Here is a 26858-nt window from a genome sequence, read left to right as displayed (position 1 = left end):
TCCCTATTCCCCGAGCGTCCGTTTCCTTAACCTTCCTTTTATCTCCACTTCATCAAATGTCTTTCGAAAGTTCATTTCAATAATTTCCCCTTCGTTGCAGTTTTTCTGTGCCCTGTTTTTATTCTCTGTGATTAAACCACGATTTCCATGCCTTGGAATGAATGTGATGTAGACTGATTGATTGCACAGGACGAGGGTTAATCTATGATGAGATTTGTGTGCGATTGGCCAATGCTCAGGGCAAGGGGGCACCCATTTAGCTCTGAGATGAGGAGACATTTCTTCACTTTAGAGATACAGTGCAGGAACAGGCCATTCAGCCCACTGAGTGCGTGCCAACCATTGATCACCCTGAATGCAAGGGGGATGGGAACGCTGAGATTGCGTTTACATTGGACAAGTGTCCACGTTAATGTTTAGGAAGGAACTGCAGATGCTGGTTTACACCGAAGATAAACACAAAATGCTGGAGTAACTCAGCGGGGGCAGGCAGCATCTCTGGAGAGAAGTTTAGGGTCGAGACCCTTCCCCAGACCGAAGTGTCACCCGTTCCTTCTCTCCAGAGATGCTGCCTGGCCCGCTGAGTTACTCCAGCACGTTGTGTCAATCTTCCATGTTAATGTCGATGAGACTTTTGAAGTACATTTGAGGTGAAAAGTGAAGATATAAGGCAAGGTCGAGCCTTTGGTGAAAGTGGTCCACTACGGGCATCTTGGTGGGAGAGGTTAATGGGGCATTAAAGCTGTCCAGAGACAAACCCAAGTGATTTGAGCTGCAGTCGTTGTTCTTGTTGGTGAAGAACAAAGGAATGATTTGCAATGCTATGGCAACCACAGTTTAAACCTTGATCATAGACGTTATTACTGAGGCTGTTGTGATTGACTGCAGTGTGGCACTTCCACCAATTATCTTTCTCATTGGTAGATTCTGCATCACTGGCTTAAACCGTGGGGGGAAGGGGGGGGGAAGAAAAATGTCATAACGTTCAACAACGTTCCCTGTCGGGCCCGCACTTCCTAACTCCGACGTTTCAAAAGTGATGGAAGTGGAAAGAGTTATTTCCGCGTATCGGGGAAGAAGAATCCGAGACCCCCCCTCCTCAGTCCCCCCCAATTATGTCTTGAATGAAAGTGAAGATTTCAGCAGCAAAAATGTACATTCTCCATCGTATGTGCAGTCAGACGCAGTGGAAAAGATGTCGGGGAGAGCACAGAATTCAACGGGGAACAGTTACAAGATAATAGCGAGTGAATGATTAATGCACACCACTAACCTCTCCCTGTAACACAGGGAGTGGTTAGTGGTGTGCATTAATCACACAGTGGTGTGTATGAATAACTGATTACATTGTTGTTCAGACAGCATGCTTCATTTTTATGCATCTGGGAAATGTTGTCCCTGTGCCTCTGACGATTTCACTGCTCTCCCTGTAACACAGGGAGTGCAGTGAAATCGTCAGAGGCACAGGGACAACATTTCCCAGATGCATAAAAATGAAGCATGCTGTCTGAACAACAATGTAATCAGTTATTCATACACGAGACGACTATTGTTACAGAATAATTCAGTGCAATCTGGTTTGCATAACTCAAGGTGCAGAAGAACATTGATTTTATTTTTTAAATGTCACCATTTGGGGAATCCCAGGCAGGCACGATGACGCAGCGGGTAGTGCTGCTGCCTCACAGCGCCGGAGACCCGGGTTCCATCCTGACCACGGGCGCTGTCTGTACGGAGATTGTACGTTCTCCCCGTGACCTGCGTGCGTTTTCTCCGGGCGCTCCGGTTTCCTTCCACACTCCAAGGACGTGCAGGCTAATTGGTTTGTATAATTGTAAGTTGTCTGTAGTGTGTGTGGGAGAGTGCGAGCGATTGCTGGCCGGCATGGCCTCAGTGGGCTGAAGGGCCTGTTTCCCTGCTGTATCTCTAAACTAAACTAACCAGAGTCCCTGCCAGTACCGGTGTTTATCACATCCCTGAGGCCCTTAAACTGAGTGATGTGGTCGGCTATTTCAGAGGCCGTGTGAAAGTTGCCACGGCGGTGGTTTGGAGTCAAATATCATCCACACTGTTCAGTTCAGTTTAGTTTAGAGATACAGCGCGGAAGCAGGCCCTTCGGCCCACCAGGTCCGTGCCGCCCAGCGATCCCCGCACACTAACACTATCCTACACACACTAGGGACAATTTTTACATTTACCCAGTCAATTAACCTACAAACCTGCACGCCTTTGGAGTGTGGGAGTAAAACTGAAGATCTCAGAGAAAACCCATGCAGGTCACGGGGAGAACGTACAAACGCCGTGCAGACGGCGCCCGTAGTCGGGATCGAACCCGGGTCTCCGAAGCTGCATTTGCTGTAAGGCGGCAACTCTACCGCTGCGCCACCGTGCTGTACAAACGAGAGAGTGTAATTGAAGGCGATCAGATAGAAGTTTAGACACAAAGAACTGCAGATGCTGGTTTACACAAAAAGACACAGAGTGCTGGAGTAACTCAGCGGGTCAGGCAGCATCTCTGGAGAACATGGATAGGTGACGTTTCACAGAGTGCTGGAGTAACTCAGCGGGTCAGGCAGCATCTGTGGAGAACATGGATAGGTGACGTTTCAGATTGGGACCCTTTTCAGATTGAAAATTCCTGACAAGTTTATATGGATCACGTGCAGGACTCCCGCCAGCCTCCGATGCCCCAGAGAAAACAATGCAAGACTGTCCAACCTCCCCTGATAGCTCATGCCCTCTGATCCAGGCAGCGTCTGGTGAACCTCCTCTGCACTCTCTCTGCAAAGCCTCCACATCCTTCCTGCAATGGGCCGACCAGAACAGCACACAATGCTACAGTTACAGCCAGACCAAAGTCCTGCAGAGCTGCAATCTGATGGCACATTGCAGAGAAGGAGGGGTAGCGGAATTTATGCCTCGATGTGAAGGAACAACGGCTTCAGGCCTAGATGGGGCATCTTGGACGATATGGGCCAAAGGGCCTGTTTGCGTGCTGTAAATCTCTACATATATATAATTGATTAGAGTAGGGTATATTTGAAACACAAAGAACTGCAGATGCTAGTTTACTCTACTGGATCGACTAGGCTTGTATACACTGGAATTTAGAAGGATGAGAGGGGATCTTATCAAAACGTATAAGATTATTAAGGGGTTGGACACTTTAGAGGCAGGAAACATGTTCCCAATGTTGGGGGAGTCCAGAACAAGGGGCCACAGTTTAAGAGTAAGGGGTAGGCCATTTAGAACGGAGATGAGGAACAACGTTTTCAGTCAGAGAGTTGTGAATCTGTGGAATCCTCTGCCTCAGAAGGCAGTGGAGGCCAATTCTCTGAATGCATTCAAGAGAGAGCTAGATTGAGCTCTTAAGGACAGTGGAGTCAGGGGGTATGGGGAGAAGGCAGGAACGGGGTACTGATTGAGAATGATCAGCCATGATCACATTGAATGGTGGTGCTGGCTCGAATGGCCTCCTCCTGCACCTATTGTCTATTGAGTAGAACACAAATTGCTGGAGGAACTCAGCAGGTCAGGCAGCATCTGTGGAAGGAATGGACAGGTGGAGTTTCAGGAGTTTCAGACCCTTCTTCAGACTTAAGAAGAAGTATCTGAAGAAGGGTTCCGGCCTGAAACGCCACCTGTCCATTCCCTCCACAGATGCTGCCCGACCCGCTGAGTTCCTTCAACATTGAGGTATATATGACTTAGTTCATTTCAGATTTATATGACAGTAATTATCAAGATTCTTGCAGAGTTCCATGAAACCCATGCATTATGTCCGAAGGCATACAGGATTAGAAACAACACCACATCTATTGGCAGTGACAATATATGTCATTATTTAAGTGTAAATACACACAAAATGCTGGAGTAACTCAGCGGGACAGACAGCATCTCTGGAGAGAAGGAACGGGTGACGTTTCGGGTCTAGGCTGAAGAAGGGTCTCGACCCGAAATGTCACCCATTCCTTCGCTCCACAGATGCTGCCTGTCCCGCTGAGTTACTCCAGCATTTTGCGTCTATCTTCGGTTAAAACCAGCATCTGCACATTATTTAAGTGTAGCAGGTCTCTGTGCAGAAGAGTGTTGGCGATGTCAGATTTGAGCAATGGAATGGAAGTGTTATGTTTGGTGTGTGTGTCTGCATTACTCACACATGCATCACAACACAGCAGCTTGTCACTGCAAAGTGGTGTTGTTCTTTATTTATTCTCCCACCAAACATCATTGGCGATGAATCTCCGGACTGAAGCTGGTTGTTTAGAATCTCAGCAGAACAGATTTGGTTCATTCGAATGCCTTGGATTTTTTAGAGGAATGCCTCAAATGTGCGTCCTTTTACTGACACTGTTTAGCTTAGTTTTGAGATACAGCGCAGAAACAGGCCCTTTGCCCACCGAGTCCGCGCCGACCAGCGATCCCCGCACACTGACACTGTCTATCACACTTACATTCTCTATCGAAGCCTATTAACCTACAAACCTGTACGTCTTTGGAGTGTGGGAGGAAACCGGAGCACCCGGAGAAAACCCACGCAGGTCACGGGGAGAACGTACAAACTCCGTACAGACAGCGCCCGTAGTCAGGATTGAACCCGGGTCTCTAGCGCTGTGAGGCAGCAACTCTACCGCTGCGCCACCGTGCCACCCGTCTTGGGACAACTGCAGGGGAGTTGTTCTCTGTGCTCACAGTTACTCCAGCACTTTGTGTCTTTTCTCATTCAGACTATCCACTCTCTCCGACTGACAGCTTGCCCTGAATTTGCTGCGTATTTCCATCGATTCTGGGTCTTGGATGATTTTTGTGGTGGTCGGGCTTCATATTGAGAGCGGGTCACCTTGTCCACACTGCTGGCTTGTGCCGCTGGGCTGTAGGGTCATCGGCAGTAGATGTGCTCATCCTGCTGGGAGCTCATTACAACAGTGTGAGTGAGTGTCGGCACACGACATGGCCAGCATCACAGAGAGTGGCTCGCCTGAGATAAAGGTGAGGCAAGGCCAGCATCACAGAGAGTGGCTCGCCTGAGATAAAGGTGAGGCAAGGCCAGCATCACAGAGAGTGGCTCGCCTGAGATAAAGGTGAGGCAAGGCCAGCATCACAGAGAGTGGCTCACCTGAGATAAAGGGCAGTACCTGTTGTCACCAGTAGCTCTGTGCTGTCAGCTTGCAGCCCGCCGAACAATGGAATAGTTGCTTGGCTTTGTACAGCCAACTCCCTTACTTTGGCCTGTTGGAAGCTTCTGAAAGCATATATATAGACATATGTGTGTGTGTATGTATATGTGTGTGTGTGTGTATATATGTGTGTGTATGTGTGTATGTGTGTGCATGTGTATATATGTGTGTATATATATATATATATATATACACACACTCACACACACACACACATATGTATATATGTGTGTGTGTGTATATATATATATATATATGATCAGTCTGAAGAAGGGTCTCGACCCGAAACGTCACCCATTCCTTTTCTCCCGAGATGCTGCCTGACCTGCTGAGTTACTCCAGCATTTTGTGAATAAATACCTTCGATTTGTACCAGCATCTGCAGTTATTTTCTTATATTTCTTACACTATATATATATATATATATATATACACACACAAACATATGTATACACACATTATATATGTATACACACACACACTGAACGTTTTTTTCTGGTTTATTATATTGTTTACAGTGCACTATGTCACATATTGTGTTGTGCTGCTGCAGGTAGGAACGTCATTGTTCTATCTGGGACACACGACAATGAAACACTCTTGTCTCTTGATCTCGGCTTCTCAATAGCAGAGACTGTAAATGCACGATGTTTTAGCACCAACCTGCTATAACTTGCTTCCAAACTGTGCAGTGAGTTTCACCGTGAAATGTCGAATGTAAATGAAGACGGCCATCAACATTTATCAGCAGAGTCACAGGAGCTGTACCATGATAAGGAAATAAATGTCATTTCCTCCACTGCTGCCCATTTAATTAACTGTAGCGATTTTCATTACCTAAATTACAACGAGACAGAGATGGCCAATTGTACAACAGCCTCACTCCCCCTTCCACGATGGCACCTACTTCCTTACAGTGACCTCTGAGTGTAAAATATCAGCAGTAGTTGGCTGTGAGTTTTGCAATACAAGTGAATGAGCATCGTGGGGCACAGCTGAACGGATTCATGTGAGGCCGCTGTCTGAAGAAGAATCCCGGCCCGAAACATATCTGAGGAAGGATGTGCTGGCTCTGGAGAGGGTCCAGAGCAGGTTTACAAGAACGATCCCAGGAATGAGCGGGTTAACCTATGATGAGCGTTTGTAGGCACTGGGCCTGTACTCGCTGGAGTTTAGAAGGATGAGGGGGGACCTCATTGAAACGTACAGAATAGTGAGCGGGCTGGATAGAGTGGATGTGGAGAGGATGTTTCCACCAGTGGGAGAGTCTAGGACCAGAGGGCACAGCCTCAGAATTAAAGGACGTCCCTTCAGGAAGGAGATGAGGAATTGCTTTAGTCAGAGGGTGGTGAATCTGTGGAATTATTTGCCACAGAAGGCTGTGGAGGCCAAGTCAGTGGATATTTGTATGGCAGAGGTAGATAGACTCTTGATTAGTGCGGGTGCCAGAGGGGAGAAGGCAGGAGAATAGGGTTAGGAGGGAGAGATAAATCAGCCGTGATTGAATGGCGGAGTAGACTTGATGGGCCGAATGGCCTATTTCTTCTCCTATCACTTATGACCTTATGAAACGTCACCTGTCCACGTTCTCCACAGATGCTGCCTGACCCGCTGAGTTACTCCAACACTCTGTGTCTATCTGTGGCAGCTGTCTGTCTGTTTGAGAGACGCGGTTAAATGTAGAAGAGGAGAGTGAAAGTGAAAGCAAGCGAGTGGCGAGAGTGACACAGTGTGGAAACAGGCCCTTCATAGAGTGACACAGTGTGGAAACAGGCCCTTCATAGAGTGACACAGTGTGGAAACAGGCCCTTCATAGAGTGATACAGTGTGGAAACAGGCCCTTCATAGAGTGACACAGTGTGGAAACAGGCCCTTCATAGAGTGATAGTGTGGAAACAGTCCCTTCGGCCCACACCGGCCCACACCGGCCCACACCGGCCCACACCGGCCAGCATGTCCCAGCTACACTAGTCTCACCTGCCTGCCTTGGACCCATATCCCTCCTATCCATGTACCTGCCTAAATGTTTCTTAAACGTCGGGATAGTCCCAGCCTCAACTACCTCCTTTGGCAGCTCGTTCCATGCACCCACCATCCTTTGTGTGAAAATGTTACCCCTCAGATTCCTACGAAATCTTTCCCCCTTCACTGTAAACTTAGGTCCTCTGGTCCTCGATTCCCCTTCTATGGGCAAGAGACTCTGTGCGTCTACCCGATCTATTCCTCTGATGATTTTGTACACCTCTATAAGATCTCCTCTCATCCTCCTGCGCTCCAGGGAATAGAGACCCAGCCTACTCAACCTCTCCCTATAGCTCACACCCTCTAGTCCCGGCAACATCCTCGTAAATCTTCTCTGTATCCTTTCCAACTTGACATCACAGTGGCGCAGCGGTAGAGTTGCCGCCTTACAGCGAATGCAGCCCCGGAGACTCAGGTTCGATCCCGTCTGTACGGAGTTTGTACGTTCTCCCCGTGACCTGCGTGGGTTTTCTCCGAGATCTTCGGTTTCCTCCCATACTCCAAAGACGTGCAGGTTTGTAGGTTGATTGGCTGGGCAAATGTAAAAAATTGTTCCCAGTGGGTGTAGGATAGTGTTAGTGTGTGGGGATCGCTGGGCGGCGTGGACCCGGTGGGCCGAAGGGCCTGTTTCTGTGCTGTATCTCTAAAAAGAAAAGCATCTTTCCTGTAACACGGTGCCCAGAACTGAACACAATGCTCTAAATGTAGCCCCACCAACATCTTGTGATCTTTGCGTTGCTATTTTAACTCTGTACCAGTCAGCCGACATTAACATTCACGCAGCAAAGCTGTGCAGGGACTGCACAGTGCAAAGATGACTGAAAATGACTGAATATGTCTGTCAGCTTGCTTAGGTGCACAACATTCAAGGCAAGGAACGTTCTTTGAAAGGTCTGTGGGAGAATGTGTCACTATTGCGGTGTGGAACAGCTGGGTAAATTTAGTTGAGTTTAGTTTGGAGATACAGCTCGGAAACAGGCCCTTCGACCCACCGAGTCCCCACCAAACAATATCCTACACATACTGGGGACAATTTTACCGAAGCCAATTAACATACAAACCTGCACGTCTTTGGAGTGTGGGAGGAAACCAGAGCACCCGGAGAAAACCCACGCGGTCACAAGTAGAACGTACAAACTCCGTACAGACAGCACCCGTAGTCTCTGGTGCTGGGGGGCAGCAACTCTACCGCTATGCCACCGTGCCACCCAAATATATTATCATGAGCAATGGTCTCGCTGTTGTGTGGACTGTAACACTTGCTGTCTGACATGCTGACTGTCTCTGTGTTGTAACACTGAATGGGCAGATTCAGCAATGGAGTCCAACTCTGGGCTCGGACATCTCCTTCAATCAAGTCAAGATGAAGGTAAGATTTGTAAAATGCAATTTGCCCGGGCCTTTGGCTCCAGCCTCTACATGCCCATGGGGCAGTAAACATGCAGTGTAATGTGGAGGCAGTGATTGCTCCAGAGAGCTGCCAGCACTGATCCAGGTGCCTGCACGCCGAGAATCCACTCAACACTTTGACAACTTCTGAATTTGGTTCGTTTTGCTCCTTTTGGGTGCAAATGCGCTGTTTTCTATTCTGAGCAACATCACCTTTCATAGAAACATAGAAACATAGAAAATAGGTGCAGGAGTAGGCCATTCGACCCTTCGAGCCTGCACCGCCATTCAATATGATCATGGCTGATCATCCAACTCAGTATCCCGTACCTGCCTTCTCTCCATACCCCCTGATCCCTTTAGCCACAAGGGCCACATCTAACTCCCTCTTAAATATAGCCAATGAACTGGCCTCAACTACCTTCTGTGGCAAAGAATTCCACAGATTCACCACTCTCTGTGTGAAAAAAAACGTTCTCATCTCGGTCCTAAAAGACTTCCCCCTTATCCTTAAACTGTGACCCCTTGTTCTGGACTTCCCCAACATTGGGAACAATCTTCCTGCATCTAGCCTGTCCAACCCCTTAAGAATTTTGTAAGTTTCTATAAGATCCCCCCTCAACCTTCTAAATTCCAGCGAGTACAAGCCGAGTCTATCCAGTCTTTCTTCATATGAAAGTCCTGCCATCCCAGGGATCAATCTGGTGAACCTTCTCTGTACTCCCTCTATGGCAAGAATGTCTTTCCTCAGATTAGGAGACCAAAACTGTACACAATACTCCAGGTGTGGTCTCACTAATGCCCTGTACAACTGCAGCAGAACCTCCCTGCTCCTATACTCAAATCCCCTCGCTATGAATGCCAACATACCATTCGCTTTCTTCACTGCCTGCTGCACCTGCATGCCTACTTTCGTTGCCCCAAATCAAGCCGAGCTCCAAGCTTGTCTTCCAATGTTACAGTTCGTGCTCGCAGTGTCTACCCACAACCCAGAAGCCAGGTGATCAAAGAATGAAAGCTCTCCCATCCGGGGTCTGTTTTTAAACTTCTGCGCTCTGATCAGTGCAGATTAGTACGGATGTCAGAGGCTGTGGGGAGAAGGCAGGAGAATGGGGTTAGGAGGGAGAGATAGATAGATCAGTGACTAGTGGGGTGCCGCAAGGCTCGGTGCTGGGACCCCAGTTATTTACAATATATATTAACAATTTAGACGAGGGAATTAAATGTAACATCTCCAAGTTTGCGGATGACACAAAGCTGGGTGGCAGTGTGAGCTGTGAAGAAGATGCTATGAGGCTGCAGGGTGACTTGGACAGGTTGTGTGAGTGGGCGGATGCATGGCAGATGCAGTATAATGTGGATAAGTGTGAGGTTATCCACTTTGGTGGCAAGAACAGGAAGGCAGATTATTATCTGAATGGTGTCAGATTAGGAAAAGGGGAGATGCAACGAAACCTGGGTGTCCTTGTACATCAGTCACTGAAAGTAAGTATGCAGGTACAACAGGCAGTGAAGAAAGCTAATGGCATGTTGGCCTTCATTGTGAGAGGATTTGAGTTTAGGAGCAAGGAGGTCCTACTGCAATTGTACAGGGCCCTGGAGTATTGTGGGCAATTTTGGTCTCCTAATTTGAGGAAGGACATTATTGCTATTGAGGGACCGCAGCGTAGGTTCACCAGGTTAATTCCCGGGATGGCGGGACTGACATATGATGAAAGAATGGGTTTGTATTCACTGGAAATGAGAAAAATGCTGATTATATGTGACATTCAGTAAATTGCATTCTAATATTTACTTCTTATTGAAGTCAAACTCGGAGCTTATAACTTGCAGAGTTTGATTACAGCCACTCCTTAATGAGACACTTGAGTGGCGTATCTGGGCCTGAGTGCAGCACTGGCTGTGTGAGCAGTGGCTCGTGTCTCGGCTTCTGTGTCTCCACCTGCTCTCACTAATGCTGCAACACCCCAGGGCAGGGCAGGGCAGGGCAGGGGCACCAATGTGAACTGCTAGAGTGAGGCACCAAGGAACTATGCACTATTATTTGCACTATTAGTGTTTGTGTGTGTGTGTATGTGTGTATATATGTATATAGCGTGTGTGTGTGTGTATATATATGTGTGTATGTGTGTATATATGTATATAGCGTGTGTGTGTATATGTATATTGTATATACGTATGAATGTGTATATAATACACACACACAAACACATACGTGTATGTATATATGCACATGTGTCTGTGTGTGTGTATAAGTATAAGTGTGTGTATATATATATACGTGTGTGTGTATATATATGTGTGTGTGTGCGAGTGTGTATATATATAAGTGTGTGCGTGTGTGTATATATACGTGTGTGTGCGTGTGTATATATTTGTGTATGTGTGTGTTTATATTATATATAACGCACACACACACATACTGTGTGTCCATGTGTATATATATATATATATATACATACACACAGTATGTGCGTCCGCATGTGTGTGTGTGCACATTATATATATATATATACGCATACACACGTACACAAAAACAAACAAACAATAATAGTGCAAATAATTATATATATATATATACACACACAGACACACTGAACTTTTTTTTCTTGTTTATGATATTGTTTACAGTCTGAAGAAGGGTCTCAACCCGAAACGTCACCCATTCCTTCTCTCCTGAGATGCTGCCTGACCCGCTGAGTTACTCCAGCATTTTGTGAATAAATACCTTCGATTTGCACTAGCATCTGCAGTTATTTACTTACACACACACACATATATATATATATATGTGTGTGTATATATATATATATATATATATACAGTATGTGTGTCTGTATGTGTGTGTGCACATTATATATATATATATACACATACGCACATACTCAAAAACCAACAAACGATAATAGTGCAAATAATTATATATATATATATACACACAGACACACTGAACGTTTTCTTCTTGTTTATGATATTGTTTACGTGCACTACGTTTCCATGTTGTGTTGTGCTGCTGCAAGTGGGAACGTCATTGTTCTATCTGGGACACACGACAATAAAACACTTGCCTCTTGACCAGTGGTGCAGCGGTAGAGTTGCCGCCTCACAGCGCCAGAGTCCCGGGTTCCATCCAGACTACGGGCGCTGTCTGTACGGAGTTTGCACGTTCTCCCCGTGACCTGCGTGGGTTTTCTCCGGGTGCTCCGGTTTCCTCCCACACTCCAAAGACGTGCGGGTCTGTAGGTTAATCGGCCCACTGTAAATTGCCTCCTAATGTGTAGGGAGTGGATGAGGAAGTGGGATAACATAGAACTAGTGTGAATGGGTGATCGATGATCAGCGTGGTCTCGGTGGGCCGAAGGGCCTGTTTCTACGCTGTATCTCTAAACTAAACCAAACTAATAATAATTTTCCAGTCCTGAATTATGGGATTAGGCTTGTGTTTGCATCCATTCCAGATAGGCTGAACTTACCTCTAATTATATACAGAAGATAGACATAAAATACTGGAGTAACTTAGCGGGACAGGCAGCATCTCTGGAGAGAAGGAATGGGTGACGTTTCGGGTCAAGACCCTTCTTCAGCCGAGACCCGTAAAGTCACTCAAACATCTCCAGAGATGCTGCCTGTCCCACTGAGTTACTCCAGCATTTTGTGTCTAATAATGACATATATTGTCACTGCCAGACGTACAGAGCATTCAGAAAGTATTCAGACCCCTTCACTTTTTCCACATTTTGCTACGTTACAGCCTTATTTAAAAATGGATTAAATTATTTTTTTTAATCATCAATCTACACGCAATATCCCAAAATAAAAAAGCAAAAACAGAGACCCGGGTTCGATCCCGACTGCGGGCGCTGTCTGTACGGAATTTGTACATTCTCCCCGTGACCTGCGCGGGTTTTCTCCGAGATCTTCGGTTTTCTCCCTTACAGGTTTGTAGGTTAATTGGCTTGGTTTATATGTAAATTGTCACTAGTGTGTGTAGGATAGTGTTAATGTGCAGGGCTTGCAGCCTCGGTGGGCTGAAGGGCCTATTTCTGAAGTGTATCTTTAAACTAAACTGTAGCGTACAGCATAGGAACAGGCCCTTCGGCCCACAATGCCGAACATTGTGCCAGGATATGGATCTTGCATGGGCAGAGTAGACGAGTTTGTCTTGCCATTATGTTCAGTACACATACCTGTAGTGTATGCTGAAGGGACTGTTCTTGTGCTGGCCTATCCATGTACCGGTCTAACTGTTTCTTAAACAATGGGATAGTCCCAGCCTCAACTACCTCCTCTGGCAGCTCGTTCCATACACCCACCACCCTCTGTGTGAAAAAGCTACCCCTCGGATTCCTATCAAATCATTTCCCCTTCACCTTGAACCTATGTCCTCTGGTCCTCGATTCCCCTACTCTGGGCAAGAGACTCTGTGCGTCTACCCGATCTATTCCTCTCATGATTTTGTACACCTCTAAAAGATCTCCCCTCATCCTCCTGCGCTCCATGGAATAGAGACCCAGCCTACTCAACCTCTCCCTGTAGCTCACACCCTCTAGTCCTGGCAACATCCTCGTAAATCTTTTCTGAACCCTTGTTCAGGGTCAGGTCAGGCGACTTCTCTGGACATAGATGACTTTTGGCCGCGACTGAAGAAGAGTTCTGGTCCGAAACATCGCATGAAACATGCGGTCTGAAACATCGCATGAAACATGCGGTCTGAAACATCGCATGAAACATGCGGTCTGAAACATCGCATGAAACATGCGGTCTGAAACATGGCATGTCTCCAGAGACCTATAGTTACAGTTACTGTTCAGATTATTGGCACTTGTACTCGCTGGAATTTAGAAGATTGAGAGGGGATCTTATAGAAACTTACAAAATTCTTAAGGGGTTGGACAGGCTAGATGCAGGAAGATTGTTCCCGATGTTGGGGAAGTCCAGAACAAGGGGTCACAGTTTAAGGATAAGGGGGAAGTCTTTTAGGACCGAGATGAGAAAGTTTTTTTTCACACAGATAGTGGTGAATCTGTGGAATTCTCTGCCACAGAAGGTAGTTGAGGCCAGTTCATTGGCTATATTTAAGAGGGAGTTAGATGTGGCTCTTGTGGCTAAAGGGATCAGGGTGTATGGAGAGAAGGCAGGTACGGGATACTGAGTTGGATGATCAGCCATGATCATATTGAATGGCGGTACAGGCTCGAAGGGCCGAATGGCCTACTCCTGCACCTATTTTCCATGTTTCTATGTTTATGTATAGTGAAAAGCTTTTGTTGCGAGCTAACCAGTCAGTGGAAAGACAACACATGATCGCAATCGAGCAATTTACAGCGTGTAGATACATGATAAGGTAATAGCGTTTAGTGCAAGGTAAAGCCAGCAAAGTCCGATCAAGGATAGTCCAAGGGTCACCAATGAGGTAGATAGTAGTTCAGCACTGCTCTCTGGTTGTGGTAGGATGGTTCAGTTGCCTGATAACTGTTGGGAAGGAACGGCGCTGCCAAGCTTTGTTTGGTCTGCCGGCCCTGTGCTGAGTTACCAGCTGCTGCTTATTGATCCATTCTATTGACCATTTGTAGGAATGACCTACAGAAGTGATCTCAAACACTTTGGTTTGTTTCTCTGGAGTATTGGAGTTTGAGGGGAGCCCAGATAGAAGTATGATGAGTAATTATTCTGAGAGGCATTGACAGGGTAGACAGTCAGAACCTTTTACCCAAGGATGAAATATCAAAGACCAGAAGGCATCAGGTGAGAAGGACAGAAGTGAAAGGAGATGTGCGGGTCAATAGACAATAGACAATAGGTGCAGGAGGAGGCCATTCGGCCCTTCGAGCCAGCACCGCCATTCAATGTGATCATGGCTGATCATTCTCAATCAGTACCTCGTTCCTGCCTTCTCCCCATACCCCCTGACTCCGCTATCCTTAAGAGCTCTATCTAGCTCTCTCTTGAATGCATTCAGAGAATTGGCCTCCACTGCCTTCTGAGGCAGAGAATTCCACAGATTCACAACTCTCTGACTGAAAAAGTTTTTCCTCATCTCAGTTCTAAATGGCCTACCCCTTATTCTTAAACTGTGGCCCCTTGTTCTGGACTCCCCCAACATTGGGAACATGTTTCCTGCCTCTAACGTGTCCAACCCCTTAATAATCTTATACGTTTCGATAAGATCTCCTCTCATCCTTCTAAATTCCAGTGTGTACAAGCCTAGTCGCTCCAGTCTTTCAACATATGACAGTCCCGCCATTCCTGGAATTAACCTAGTAAACCTACGAGTTTTGTTTTCACAGAGGGTGGTGGGTGTCGGGAACGCGATGTCAGTGGTGGTGGTGGAGGAGGCAGATACGATCGTGGCATTTAAGGCACATGGGTGTGCAGGGAATGAACGGATATGGATTATGTATAGGCAGAGGACATTAGTTTATTTTGGCACTGTGTTCAGCACAGGCATTGTGGGCCGAAGGGCCTGTTCCTTTGCTGTACTGTTGTAAGTTTAAGACAACACAATTTAGAACTTTGATTGAATGGCGGAGGAGACTTGATGGGCCGAATGGCCTAATTCTACTCCTATCACTTACGACCTTATGATAACTCTGTTAATCACGAGAACTGATTAGCGCAATCACCACCTTGTTATCAGCCTTGTTTATGCATGGGCATTAATTATCCTGCAAATCCCAGCGATCTCATATTTTTCGAGCTGGTTTTTCAAGCAGTTTTTGATCATCACATTCCTGTTATTTCCTCAATTAAATCAATTGGGTCGTTGGGACAAAGTTTAAAGTCCGTCATTCTTAATAACGGCAGCCCTCTCACGTGATTATATGTGACATTCAGTAAATTGCATTCTAATATTTACTTCTTATTGAAGTCAAACTCGGAGCTTATAACTTGCAGAGTTTGATTACAGCCATTCCTTAATGAGACACTTGAGTGGCGTATCTGGGCCTGAGTGCAGCACTGGCTGTGTGAGCTTGTGGCTCGTGTCTCGGACTCTGTGTCTCCACCTGCTCTCACTAATGCTGCAACACCCCAGGGCAGGGCAGGGCAGGGCAGGGGCACCAATGTGAACTGCAAGAGTGAGGCACCAAGGAAATATGCACTATTATTTGCACTATTAGTGTTTGTGTGTGTGTATATATGTGTGTGTGTATATGTATGTTGTATATACGTGTGAATGTGTATATAATATACATATGTGTGTGTATATATATATATATATATATATATATATATATATGTGTGTGTGTGTGTCACTCAAACATCTCCAGAGATGCTGCCTGTCCCACTGAGTTACTCCAGCATTTTGTGTCTAATAATGACATATATTGTCACTGCCAGACGTACAGAGCATTCAGAAAGTATTCACACCCCTTCACTTTTTCCACATTTTGCTACGTTACAGCCTTATTTTAAAATGGATTAAATTCTTTTTTTTAATCATCAATCTACACACAATATCCCAAAATAAAAAAGCAAAACCAGAGACCCGGGTTCCATCCCGACTACGGGTGCTCTCTGTACGTTCTCCCCGTGACCTGCGCGGGTTTTTCTCCTGGATCTTCGATTTTCTCCCTTACAGGTTTGTAGGTTAATTGGCTTGGTTTATATGTAAATTGTCACTAGTGTGTGTAGGATAGTGTTAATGTGCAGGGCTTGCAGCCTCGGTGGGCTGAAGGGCCTGTTTCTGAACTGTATCTTTAAACTAAACTGTAGCGTACAGCATAGGAACAGGCCCTTCGGCCCACAATGCCGAACATTGTGCCAGGATATGGATCTTGCATGGGCAGAGTCGACGAGTTTGTCTTGCCATTATGTTCAGTACACATACCTGTAGTGTATGCTGAAGGGACTGTTCTTGTGCTGTACTTTTCTATGTTCTATGTTCTTTAATCACCTGTGCCTGCACCTGATCCATACCCCTCCATTCCCTGTATATTCATGTGCCTTTCTAAAAAGCCTCTGAAACACCACTATCGTATCTGCCCCACCACCACCTTTTTTCTGTGAACGAAAGAAATCTTGCCCCTCACACATCGTGTCTTGTACTGTTCAAAATATTCCGCTCACCGTCCACCTGCTAATTCATCCAAATAAATGTCAGTATATTCAGCCACCTCAGGTATTTGTGGTATTTACGATATTCTATTAACAGCTGTAATTTTAGCACACTTCTGTAAACCAGTGGATTTGGAAAATAAATTTCGACATCATAAATGTAAAACATAATTCTCTTACAATCTTAATATTGGACTTTCAACGCTTAAAATTAACTCATAACATGATACCTCATAAGTTCTAGAAGCAGAATGAGGCCATTTGGCCCATCAAGTCCACTTCACCATTCAATCATGGCTGATCTATCTCTCCTTCCTAACCCCATTCTCCTGCCTTCTCCCCTGACACCCGTTCTAATCAAGAATATGTCAATCTCCGCCTTATTAATATCCACTGACTTGGCCTCCACAGCCGTCTGTGGCAATGAGTTCCACAGATTCACCACCATCTGACTCGAGAAATTAAATCCATTAATAACTAATTTAGTCATTTTAATAAAAAAATACAGCTCATGAGTAATCATACATTTGTAAAATTAATATTTGGAAAAAAAGAAGGAAAATTACAATTATTTTACCGGAAAGTTCAAGAGAAATGAATTACTCCAGCACTTTGTGTTCATTTTATAGATTGTTGGATGTTCTAAAGTAACAGGGTTATTGAAACAGCTTGTGGAAGAAAAGCCACAAACCTTTTTGTACTCGGCTTTTCTCCAGTCTGAAGAAGGGTCTCGACCTGAACGTTACCCATTCCTTCTCTCCACAGATGCTGCCTGACCCGCTGAGTTACTCCAGCACTCTGTGAAACGTCACCTATCCATGTTCTCCACAGATGCTGCCTGACCTGCTGAGTTACTCCACCAATCTGTGTCTATCCATAGAAACATAGAATATAGGTGCAGGAGGCCATTTGGCCCTTCGAGCCAGCACCGCCATTCATTGTGATCATGGCTGATTATCCACAATCAGTAACCCGTGCCTGCCTTCTCCCCATATCCCTTGATTCCACTAGCCCCTAGAGCTCTATCTAACTCTCTTTTAAATTCATCCAGTGAATCGGCCTCCACTGCCCTCTGTGGCAGAGAATCCCACACATTCACAACTCTCTGGGTGAAAAGGTTTCTTCTCACCTCAGTTTTAAATGGCCTCCCCTTTATTTCGATGTACCTTGACATACGAGGAACTGAATGAACACCACCTCATATTCCACTCATCACCCCACGGATGGAACATTGAATTCTCCAGTTTCACATGACACCCCTCCCCACTCACCTCTCTTTCCCCTCCCCACCATTTCTCTCTCATCAGATGCTACACGTCCAGAGTATTTCCAATATTCTGTTTATATTTTAGATTTTCAGCAACAGAAGCTTTTTTGCTTTAATATTCTTGTACTTTATTGTTAATAAGAAACAAGTGAGCATGGTACTGCTCCACACAGGAACAGGCCCTTCGGCCCACAATGTCCATGCCAAACATAATGCCAAGTTAAACTGGGCCCATATCCCTCCGTTCCCTGCGTATCCATGTGCCCATCTAAAAGCCTGTTCAATTTAGAGATACATCGCGGAAACAGGCCCTTCGGCCCATCGAGTCTGCGCCGACCAGCGATCCCCGCACATTAACACTAACACATTAACACTCCCCTACACCCACTAGGGACAATTTACATTTATACCAAGCAATTAACCTACAAACTTGTTCGTCTTCGGAGTGTGGGAAGAAACCGAAGATCTCGGAGAAAACCCACGGGGTCACGGGGAGAAGGTACAAACTCCGTACAGACGGTGCCCGTGGTGGGGATCGAACCCGGGTTGTTGACGCAGTGATGCAGCAACTCTACCGCTGTGCCACCCTTTAAATGCCACTGCCGTTTCTGCCACCACCACCCCCCTCCTTTGGCAGCACGTTCCAGGCACCCACCCGTGTAAAAATAAAACCTGCCACGCACATCTCCTTTAAACTTTGCTCCTCTTACTTCAACTTTACCTCTCTCTCCAAATGATTTATATATCAATCTATATTAATCCAATTGTGAGGATCTATCTGCTGAGGTGTTAATTACAGTGATTTGTTTTCTTTGCGTGTAAGATCTATATACTAAAACTCTCGTTTTTTTAATCTTGTTTGTGACTGAACTGCAGCCAAAGCAGTACACGATAGCGCAACAACTTTAGGCCCACCTTACTCACCATTGTCACTTTAGTGATAATGCAAGTAGTTTTATTGAAATCGGTGTTATATTTTTTAAGTTATTCACATTTTTAAGTTTAAAAGGAGGGGGAGGGGAGGAAGGAAGGGGGAGTGAGGGAGAGGGGAGGGGTAGGACAGGGTGCTGCACCAATACAGGAGAGGTTTGGGCCCAACGGGTCCACTTTGTCTAGTTATTAACGTAAATCTGGCATCTGATCTTATGGATCAACCTGACCACCTGGTCTGAAACCCAGTGCATGAAGCTGTACAGTCTGTGGCTGCCCCCTACTGCTGAGCTGCAGTACTGCTCCGAAGGTGCTTGAGCTGAAACTAATACAGGAATACTTCAGGGAAACATGGAGTTTAAAATGAGAGGAGGTCACCAGAGAATGGTGAGGACAATTTCCGGTTGGTCTGAAGCAGGGTCCCAACCTGAAAGGTCACCTATCCATGTTCTCCAGAAATGTTGTCCAGAAAAGTTACTCCAGCACTTTGAGTCCTTTTTTTGTAAACTAGCGTTCATTGTTTCTCTGGTATTTTGCTCTTTGCACCACCTGCTGGACTTCTGCATGGCTTGATTATACTCGTGCATTGTGTAATGTGGACTCAAGGATCTGCAGATGGTGGTTTACCAAAAAAAAGAGATAGTGTTGGAGTAACTCAGCAGGTCAGACAGCATTTTTGGGAGAAGGCAGGAACGGGGTACTGATTGAGAATGATCAGCCATGATCACATTGAATGGCAGTGCTGGCTCGAAGGACCGAATGGCCTCCTCCTGCACCTATTGTTTATTGTCTCTTTCTTGATTAGTTCGGGTGTCAGAGATTATGGGGAGAAGGCAGGAGAATGGGATGAGAATGGAGAGATAGATCAGCCATAATTGAATGGCGGAGTAGATTTATTGGGCCGAATGGTCTAATTCTACTCCTATCAATTATGATCTTATGACCTTATAACTCAGTGGGTCAGGCATCTCTGGAAAACATGGATAAACTGAAGAATGATCTCGATCCGAAACGTCACCTATCCATGTTCTCCAGAGATGCTGCCTGACCCGCTGAGTTACTCCAGCACTCTGTGAAACGTCACCTATCCATGTTCTCCAGAGATACTGCCTGACCCGCTGAGTTACTCCAGCACTCTGTGAAACGTCACCTATCCATGTTCTCCAGAGATACTGCCTGACCCGCTGAGTTACTCCAGCACAACTCATCCATGCTGACAAAAATCCCATAAGCACAAGTCTCATTTGCCCACATTTGGCCCGTATCCTTCTAAATTTGTTCTATCCATGTACCTGGCCAAGAGGCTTTTAAATGCTCTCATGTGGTCTTTTATAGAATTGCATTTTAGACGAGTGCGATATTGCCACGTTATACTAATGTTACCCGGCATTCAGTTAATCTGTGGAATGCGATATTGAATCTTACAACCATATTTAACCCTCAGCTGGCATAAAATTAATGACACAAGAGGCGACATGAGCTGGGATCTTGAGTAAAAGAACAAAGTGCAGCTCAGACAGCATCTGTGGAAGGAAATGGACAGATGACGTTTTGGGTCAGACCCTTCTTCAGACTGATCAACTACAACAAGACACCATGTAGAAATCTTTGACTTCACCACTAATTTCCACACGGCCCACAAATAAACCTGGACTGTCTCTGTCACCTCTCTCCCCTTTCTCCATCTCTCTGTCTCCATCACAGGAGACGGGCTATGTACAGACATCTACTATAAACCATCAATCTGAAGGTCCCGACCTGAAACATCGTCCCTCCATTCCCTCCACAGTTGCTGCCTGACCCACTGAATTCCGCCAACATTTGTGTTTTTAGGCATAAAGTTAATAGTTCATTCAGTGATGTGTCATTAGCTTGGCATACAAGATTACTTTGACTTCTAGTCATTTTCTTTCACACTGTTTTGAATCTGTCAGGAGAAAAATCTGACTTTTTAAAAACCTGATTTAAATGATCTGCTTTATTGCCATTTCCTATGTGGCAGCTTTATCGGTGGATAAAGATGTTTTCATTCCTGGTATGAATCTTTCACGATATGGCCCAAATATATTTGGTTACTTAGTGATGGTGGCGCAGCGGTAGAGTTGCTGCCTCGCAACGCCATTGACCCGGGTTCCATCCTGACTACGGGTGCTGTCTGTGTGGAGTTTGTACGTTCTCCCCGTGACTGTGTGGGCTTCCACCGGGTGCTTTGTTTTCCACCCACATCCCAAAGACGAGCAGGGTTGTGGGTTAATTGGCTTCTATAAATTGCCCCTAGTGTGTAGCGTAAAGCAGTATGAATGGTTGATCGTTGGTCGGCATGGACGCTGTGGGCCGAAGGGCCTGTTTCCATGCTCTCGGTCTAAAACCAAAATTAATGTCCATGTATTCCATAATAGAAAAATATACGTTGTTTCTTCCCTGGCAGTCGTCTGAGAATTATTTTTATGGGATATCGTGTACACCTTGTCACTAATAACTTTTTTTATTGCAGATCTGTACGTAGAAAAGTGTTAGATTATAGTTGTTTTAATCATTGTGAGGCAGCTTTGCTACTTTACATGGAGCCAACAGTAGTGGACCACAAATGTACTGACAGCCATGCTTTTGGGATACAAGAGAAGGTTCAGAATGTTTTGTACTCTGTCAACACCATCAAGGCATAATTAGTTATGGTTTATAAATGTGATCTGTGATTACAGAACATAGCACAGCACAATCCTTAACAATCTTTGAGGTTTCACAGAGCGCTGGAATAACTCAGCAGCTCAGGCAGCATCTCCTCACAACATGGATAGGTGACATTTCAGGTTGAGACCCCTTAGTTGAGTTTAGTTGAGAGATACCGTGTGGAAACAGCCGTTTGGCCCACTCGAGTCCCACCAACCTACGACCACCCGCACAGACACTATGCACAGACACCACGCACAGACACCACGCACAGACACCACGCACAGACACCACGCACAGACACCACGCACAGACACCACGCACAGACACCACGCACAGACACCACGCACAGACACCACGCACAGACACCACGCACAGACACTACGCACAGACACCACGCACAGACACCACGCACAGACACTACGCACAGACACTACGCACAGACACTACGCACAGACACTACGCACAGACACTACGCACAGACACTACGCACAGACACTACGCACAGACACTACACAGACACTACGCACAGACACTACGCACAGACACCACGCGCAGACACTACGAACAGACACTACGCGCAGACACTACGCGCAGACACTATCCAACACCTCAGGGACAGTTTGCAGAAGCCAATTAACCTGTAAACCCACGTCTTTGGAATGTGGGAGAAAACCGGAGCACCCGGAGGGAAGGCAGGCAAATACAGGGAGAACATACGGACTCTGTACAGACAGCACCCATAGTCAGGATCGATCACGGGCTGTAATAGACAATAGACAATAGACACAGGAGGAGGCCATTCGGCCCTTCGAGCCAGCACCGCCATTCAATGTGATCATGGCTGGTCATTCTCAATCAGTACCACGTTCCTGCTTTCTCCCCATACCCCCTGACTCCGCTATCCTTAAGAGCTCTATCTAGCTCTCTCCTGAATGCATTCAGAGAATTGGCCTCCACTGCCTTCTGAGGCAGAGAATTCCACAGATTTACAACTCTCTGACTGAAATTTTTTTTCCTCATCTCAGTTCTAAATGGCCTACCCCTTATTCTTAAACTGTGGCCCCTTGTTCTGGACTCCCCCAACATTGGGAACATGTTTCCTGCCTCAAACGTGTCCAACCCCTTAATAATCTTATACGTTTTGATAAGATCTCCTCTCATCCTTCTAAATTCCAGTGTATACAAGCCTAGCCGCTCCAGTCTTTCAACATATGACAGTCCCGCCATTCCGGGAATTAATCTAGTAAACCTACGCTGCACGCCCTCAATAGCAAGAATATCCTTCCTCAAATTTGGAGACCAAAACTGCACACAGTACTCCAGGTGTGGTCTCACAAGGGCCCGGTACAACTGCAGAAGGACCTCTTTGCTCCTATACTCAACTCCTCTTGTTATGAAGGCCAACATTCCATTGGCTTTCTTCACTGAAGAAAGGCAGCAACACTGTACTGCCCTTCTTCAGACTCGGGTGATGATCCGGTTGAGACCCTTCTACTGACTCAATCCTTGTCCAGATTTAGGAATACATGCTGAAGGCCCACCACTGAAAATGTGTCTCCATTTTGTTGGGTTTGTACAAAGTCATCTAAGAACTGATAAACTGGGTGCAAAAGCTAAGCCCAGGCATATCCCAGATTTCATATTAAAGAAACTGCGCAAAATGGCGTGTGGCTCTTTTTCAGCGAGCTGTTTCAACAAACCCGTGACACGAGAATGTCCAACAACGTATAAAGTGGACAGAAAATGCTGGAGTAACTCAGCAGGTCAGGCAGGATCTCTGGAGAACAGCTATAGGTGACGATTCCGGTCAAGACCCTTTAGAATGAGTCTTAAGAAGACTCCCGACCCGAAACGTCACCTATCCATGTTCTCCACAGATGCTGCCTGACCCGCTGAGTTACTCCAGCACTCTGTGAAACGTCACCTATCCATGTTCTCCACAGGTGCTGCCTGACCCGCTGAGTTACTCCAGCACTCTGTGAAACGTCACCTATCCATGTTCTCCACAGATGCTGCCTGACCCGCTGAGTTACTCCAGCACTCTGAAACGTCACCTATCCATGTTCTCCACAGATGCTGCCTGACCCGCTGAGTTACTCCAGCACTTTGTGTATTTTTTTTAAATAAACCAGCATTTTTATAAACCAGCACCTGCTGTTTCTTGTGTCTTAAAATCGACCTTTTATTTTTCTTGATAGATTATAATGGGACAGTACAGAAGATTTGCCTGGGTGGCCTGGTTTACGGAGATTTTCATCACTGTCAGCATTACTGTTTCCTTTTTGATCCTTGGATCAGCAATGAAGCATGCATGTAGGTATACTTTCCATTACCTGGTTTAAACTTAAATGCCCGGGAGTTCATTATACTTTTAAATTCTTAATGAAGTGCATTCAATCTTCTCAGGAATTGGTTTATTCAATTGGATAGTTTTGAAAGTTTTTTTTTCACTGTAACTTTTAGCATGATCTGATTGTATGGTGTTGTGCATTGCTCCCAGCCCCAGCACCCACGTTTGTTCCTGACCCCTGGGCGGTTTGAGTTTACTGAGTTCAGTTTATTGTCACGTGTATCGAGGTACAGAGAAAAGCTTCCGTTGCGTGCTAACCAGTCAGCGGAAAGACAAAACATGATTACAATCGAGCTACCCACACTGTACAGATACATGATAAGGGAATAACGTGAATGATGTCCAGTGCCAGACAAAGTCCAGTGAAGGCCTGTCAAAGATAGTGCGGAGTTGCTGTTTGTGCGGAGTTTGCAGGGTGTGGGATTTAGAAGGATGAGAGATCTTATCGAAACGTATAAGATTATTAAGGGGTTGGACACGTTAGAGGCAGGAAACATGTTCCCAATGTTGGGGGAGTCCAGAACAAGGGGCCACAGTTTAAGAATAAGGGGTAGGCCATTTAGAACTGAGATGAGGAAAAACTTTTTCAGTCAGAGAGTTGTGAATCTGTGGAATTCTCTGCCTCAGACGGCAGTGGAGGCCAATTCTCTGAATGCATTCAAGAGAGAGCTAGATAGAGCTCTTAAGGATAGCGGAGTCAGGGGGTATGGGGAGAAGGCAGGAACGGGGTACTGATTGAGAATGATCAGCCATGATCACATTGAATGGCGGTGCTGGTTCGAAGGGCCGAATGGCCTCCTCCTGCACCTATTGTCTATTGTCTATTTCCCAGATTCCCCAGCTTCTGGCCAAATCCCAAAGGTTGCACAGGTTTGCTGGTGACTGAATTACCCAGAGTGCAGGTGGGTAGCAGAATAATTAGAACATAGCACAGGAACTGACCCTTCGGCCCAGGTCAGTGCCGAACATGAAGCCCAGTTCTGAAGAAGGGGCTCGACGTGAAACATCACCTATCCCTTTTCTCCAGGGATGCTGCCTGACCCACTTGAGTTACTCCAGCATTTTGTGTCTATCGATGATGCCAAGACCAACTCTTACCTGCCTGTACTCCATGCCCTTCCATTCCCTGCATATCCATGTGCCTTGCCAAAAGTCTCTTGAACGCCTCTATCATATTTGTCTCCACCACCACCCCTGGCAGCACGTTCCTTGGTCCCAGGCCCCCACCATCCTCTGTGTAAAAAAAACGTACTCTGCACATTTCCTTTAAACTTTGCCCTTTCACCATAAATCTATGCCCTCTAGTATTTAATATTTCCCCCCCATGATGGAAAAAGATTCCGACTGTCTACCCTACCTGTGCCACTCATAATTTTAGATACAGTGCATTCAGAAAGTATTCAGGCCCCATCACTTTTTCCACATTTTGCTACGTTACAGCCTTATTTTAAAATGGATTAAATTCATTTTTTTATCATCAATCCACACACAATACCCCATAATAAAAAGAAAAAACAGGTGTTTTTGCAAAGTAATTAAAAGAAAGAACTGAAATATCACATTTACATAAGTATTCAGACCCTTTGCTGTGACACTCAAAATTGAGCTTGGGTTCATCCTGTTTCCATTGATTATCCTTGAGATGTTTCTACAACTTGATTGGAGTCCACCAGTGGTAAATTAAATTGATTGGACATGATTTGGAAAGACACACACCTGTCTATACAAGGTCCCACAGTTGACAGTGCATGTCAGAGCAAAAACCAAGCCATGAAGACGAAGGAATTGTCCGTAGACCTGAGACAGGATTGTGTCGAGACACAGATCTGGGGAAGGGTATAAAACAATTTCTGCAGCATTGCAGGTCCCGAAGAGCACAGTGGCCTCGGTCACTCTTAAATGGAAGAACTTTGGAACCACCAGGACTCTTCATAGAGCTGGCCGCCCGGCCAAACTGAGCAATCGGAGGAGAAGGGCCTTGGTCAGGGAGGTGACCAAGAACCCGATGGTCACTCTGACAGAGCTCCAGAGTTCCTCTGTGAAGATGGGAGAACCTTCCAGAAGGACAACTATACCTGCAGCACTTCACCAATCAGGCCTTTATGGTAGAGTGTCCAGACGGAAGCCACTCCTCAATAAAAGGCACATGACAGCCCGCTTGGAGTTTGCCAAAAGGCACCTAGTGGACTCTCAGACCATGAGAAACAAGATTCTCTGGTCTGATGAAACCAAGATTGAATCTTTGGCCTGAATGCCAAGCATCACTGCTCATCACCTGGCCAATACCATACCTACGGTGAAGCATGGTGGTGGCAACATCATACAGTGGGGATGTTTTTCAGCGGCAGGAACTGGGAAACTAGTCAGGATCGAGGGGAAGATGAACGGAGCAAAGTAGAGAGAGATCCTTGATGAAAACCTGCTCCAGAGCGTTCTGGATCTCAGACTGGGGCGGAGGTTCACCTTCCAACAGGACAACGACCCTAAGCACACAGCCAAGACAACGCAGGAGTGGCTTCGTGACAAGTCTGTGAATGTCCTTGAGTGGCCCAGCCAGAGCCTGGACTTGAACCCGATCGAACATCTCTGGAAGGACCTGGAAATAGCTGTGCATCGACGCTCTCCATCCAGCCTGACAGAGTTTGAGAGGATCTGCAGAGAAGAATGGGAGAAATGACCCAAATACAGGTGTGCCAAGCTTGTAGCGTCATACCCAAGAAGACTTGAGGCTGTAATCGCTGTCAAAGGTGCTTCAACAAAGTACTGAGTTAAAGGGTCTGAATACTTATTATGTGATATTTCAGTTATTTATTTTTAATTACTTTGCAAAATTTTCTAAACACCTGTTTTTGCTTTTTAATTATGGGGTATTGTGTGTAGATTGATGATGGAAAAAAAAAGAATTTAATCCATTTTAAAATAAGGCTGTAACGTAACAAAATGTGGACAAAGTGAAGGGGTGTGAATACTTTCTGAATGCACTGTACATGTGTCG

At 45.8% G+C, this 26858-nt stretch overlaps 1 protein-coding gene across 2 annotated transcripts in view; it reads left to right on the top strand.

Moving 5' to 3' along the window:
* LOC144599310 (uncharacterized) overlaps nt 1–26858 on the top strand; it is a 157492-nt gene that overhangs the window by 119994 nt on the left and 10640 nt on the right. For both annotated transcript variants that reach the window (XM_078410099.1, XM_078410098.1), the window contains exon 14: nt 23712–23826. In XM_078410099.1, coding sequence (XP_078266225.1) covers nt 23712–23826 — 115 coding nt within the window. The remainder of the gene's footprint in view (nt 1–23711; nt 23827–26858) is intronic.

Source organism: Rhinoraja longicauda, chromosome 13, assembly GCF_053455715.1.
Source record: "Rhinoraja longicauda isolate Sanriku21f chromosome 13, sRhiLon1.1, whole genome shotgun sequence".
NCBI classification, from domain to species: Eukaryota; Metazoa; Chordata; class Chondrichthyes; order Rajiformes; family Arhynchobatidae; genus Rhinoraja; species Rhinoraja longicauda.
The sequence above is the reverse complement of the archived record's forward strand: the minus strand, read 5'-3'. Positions and strand labels throughout refer to the sequence as shown.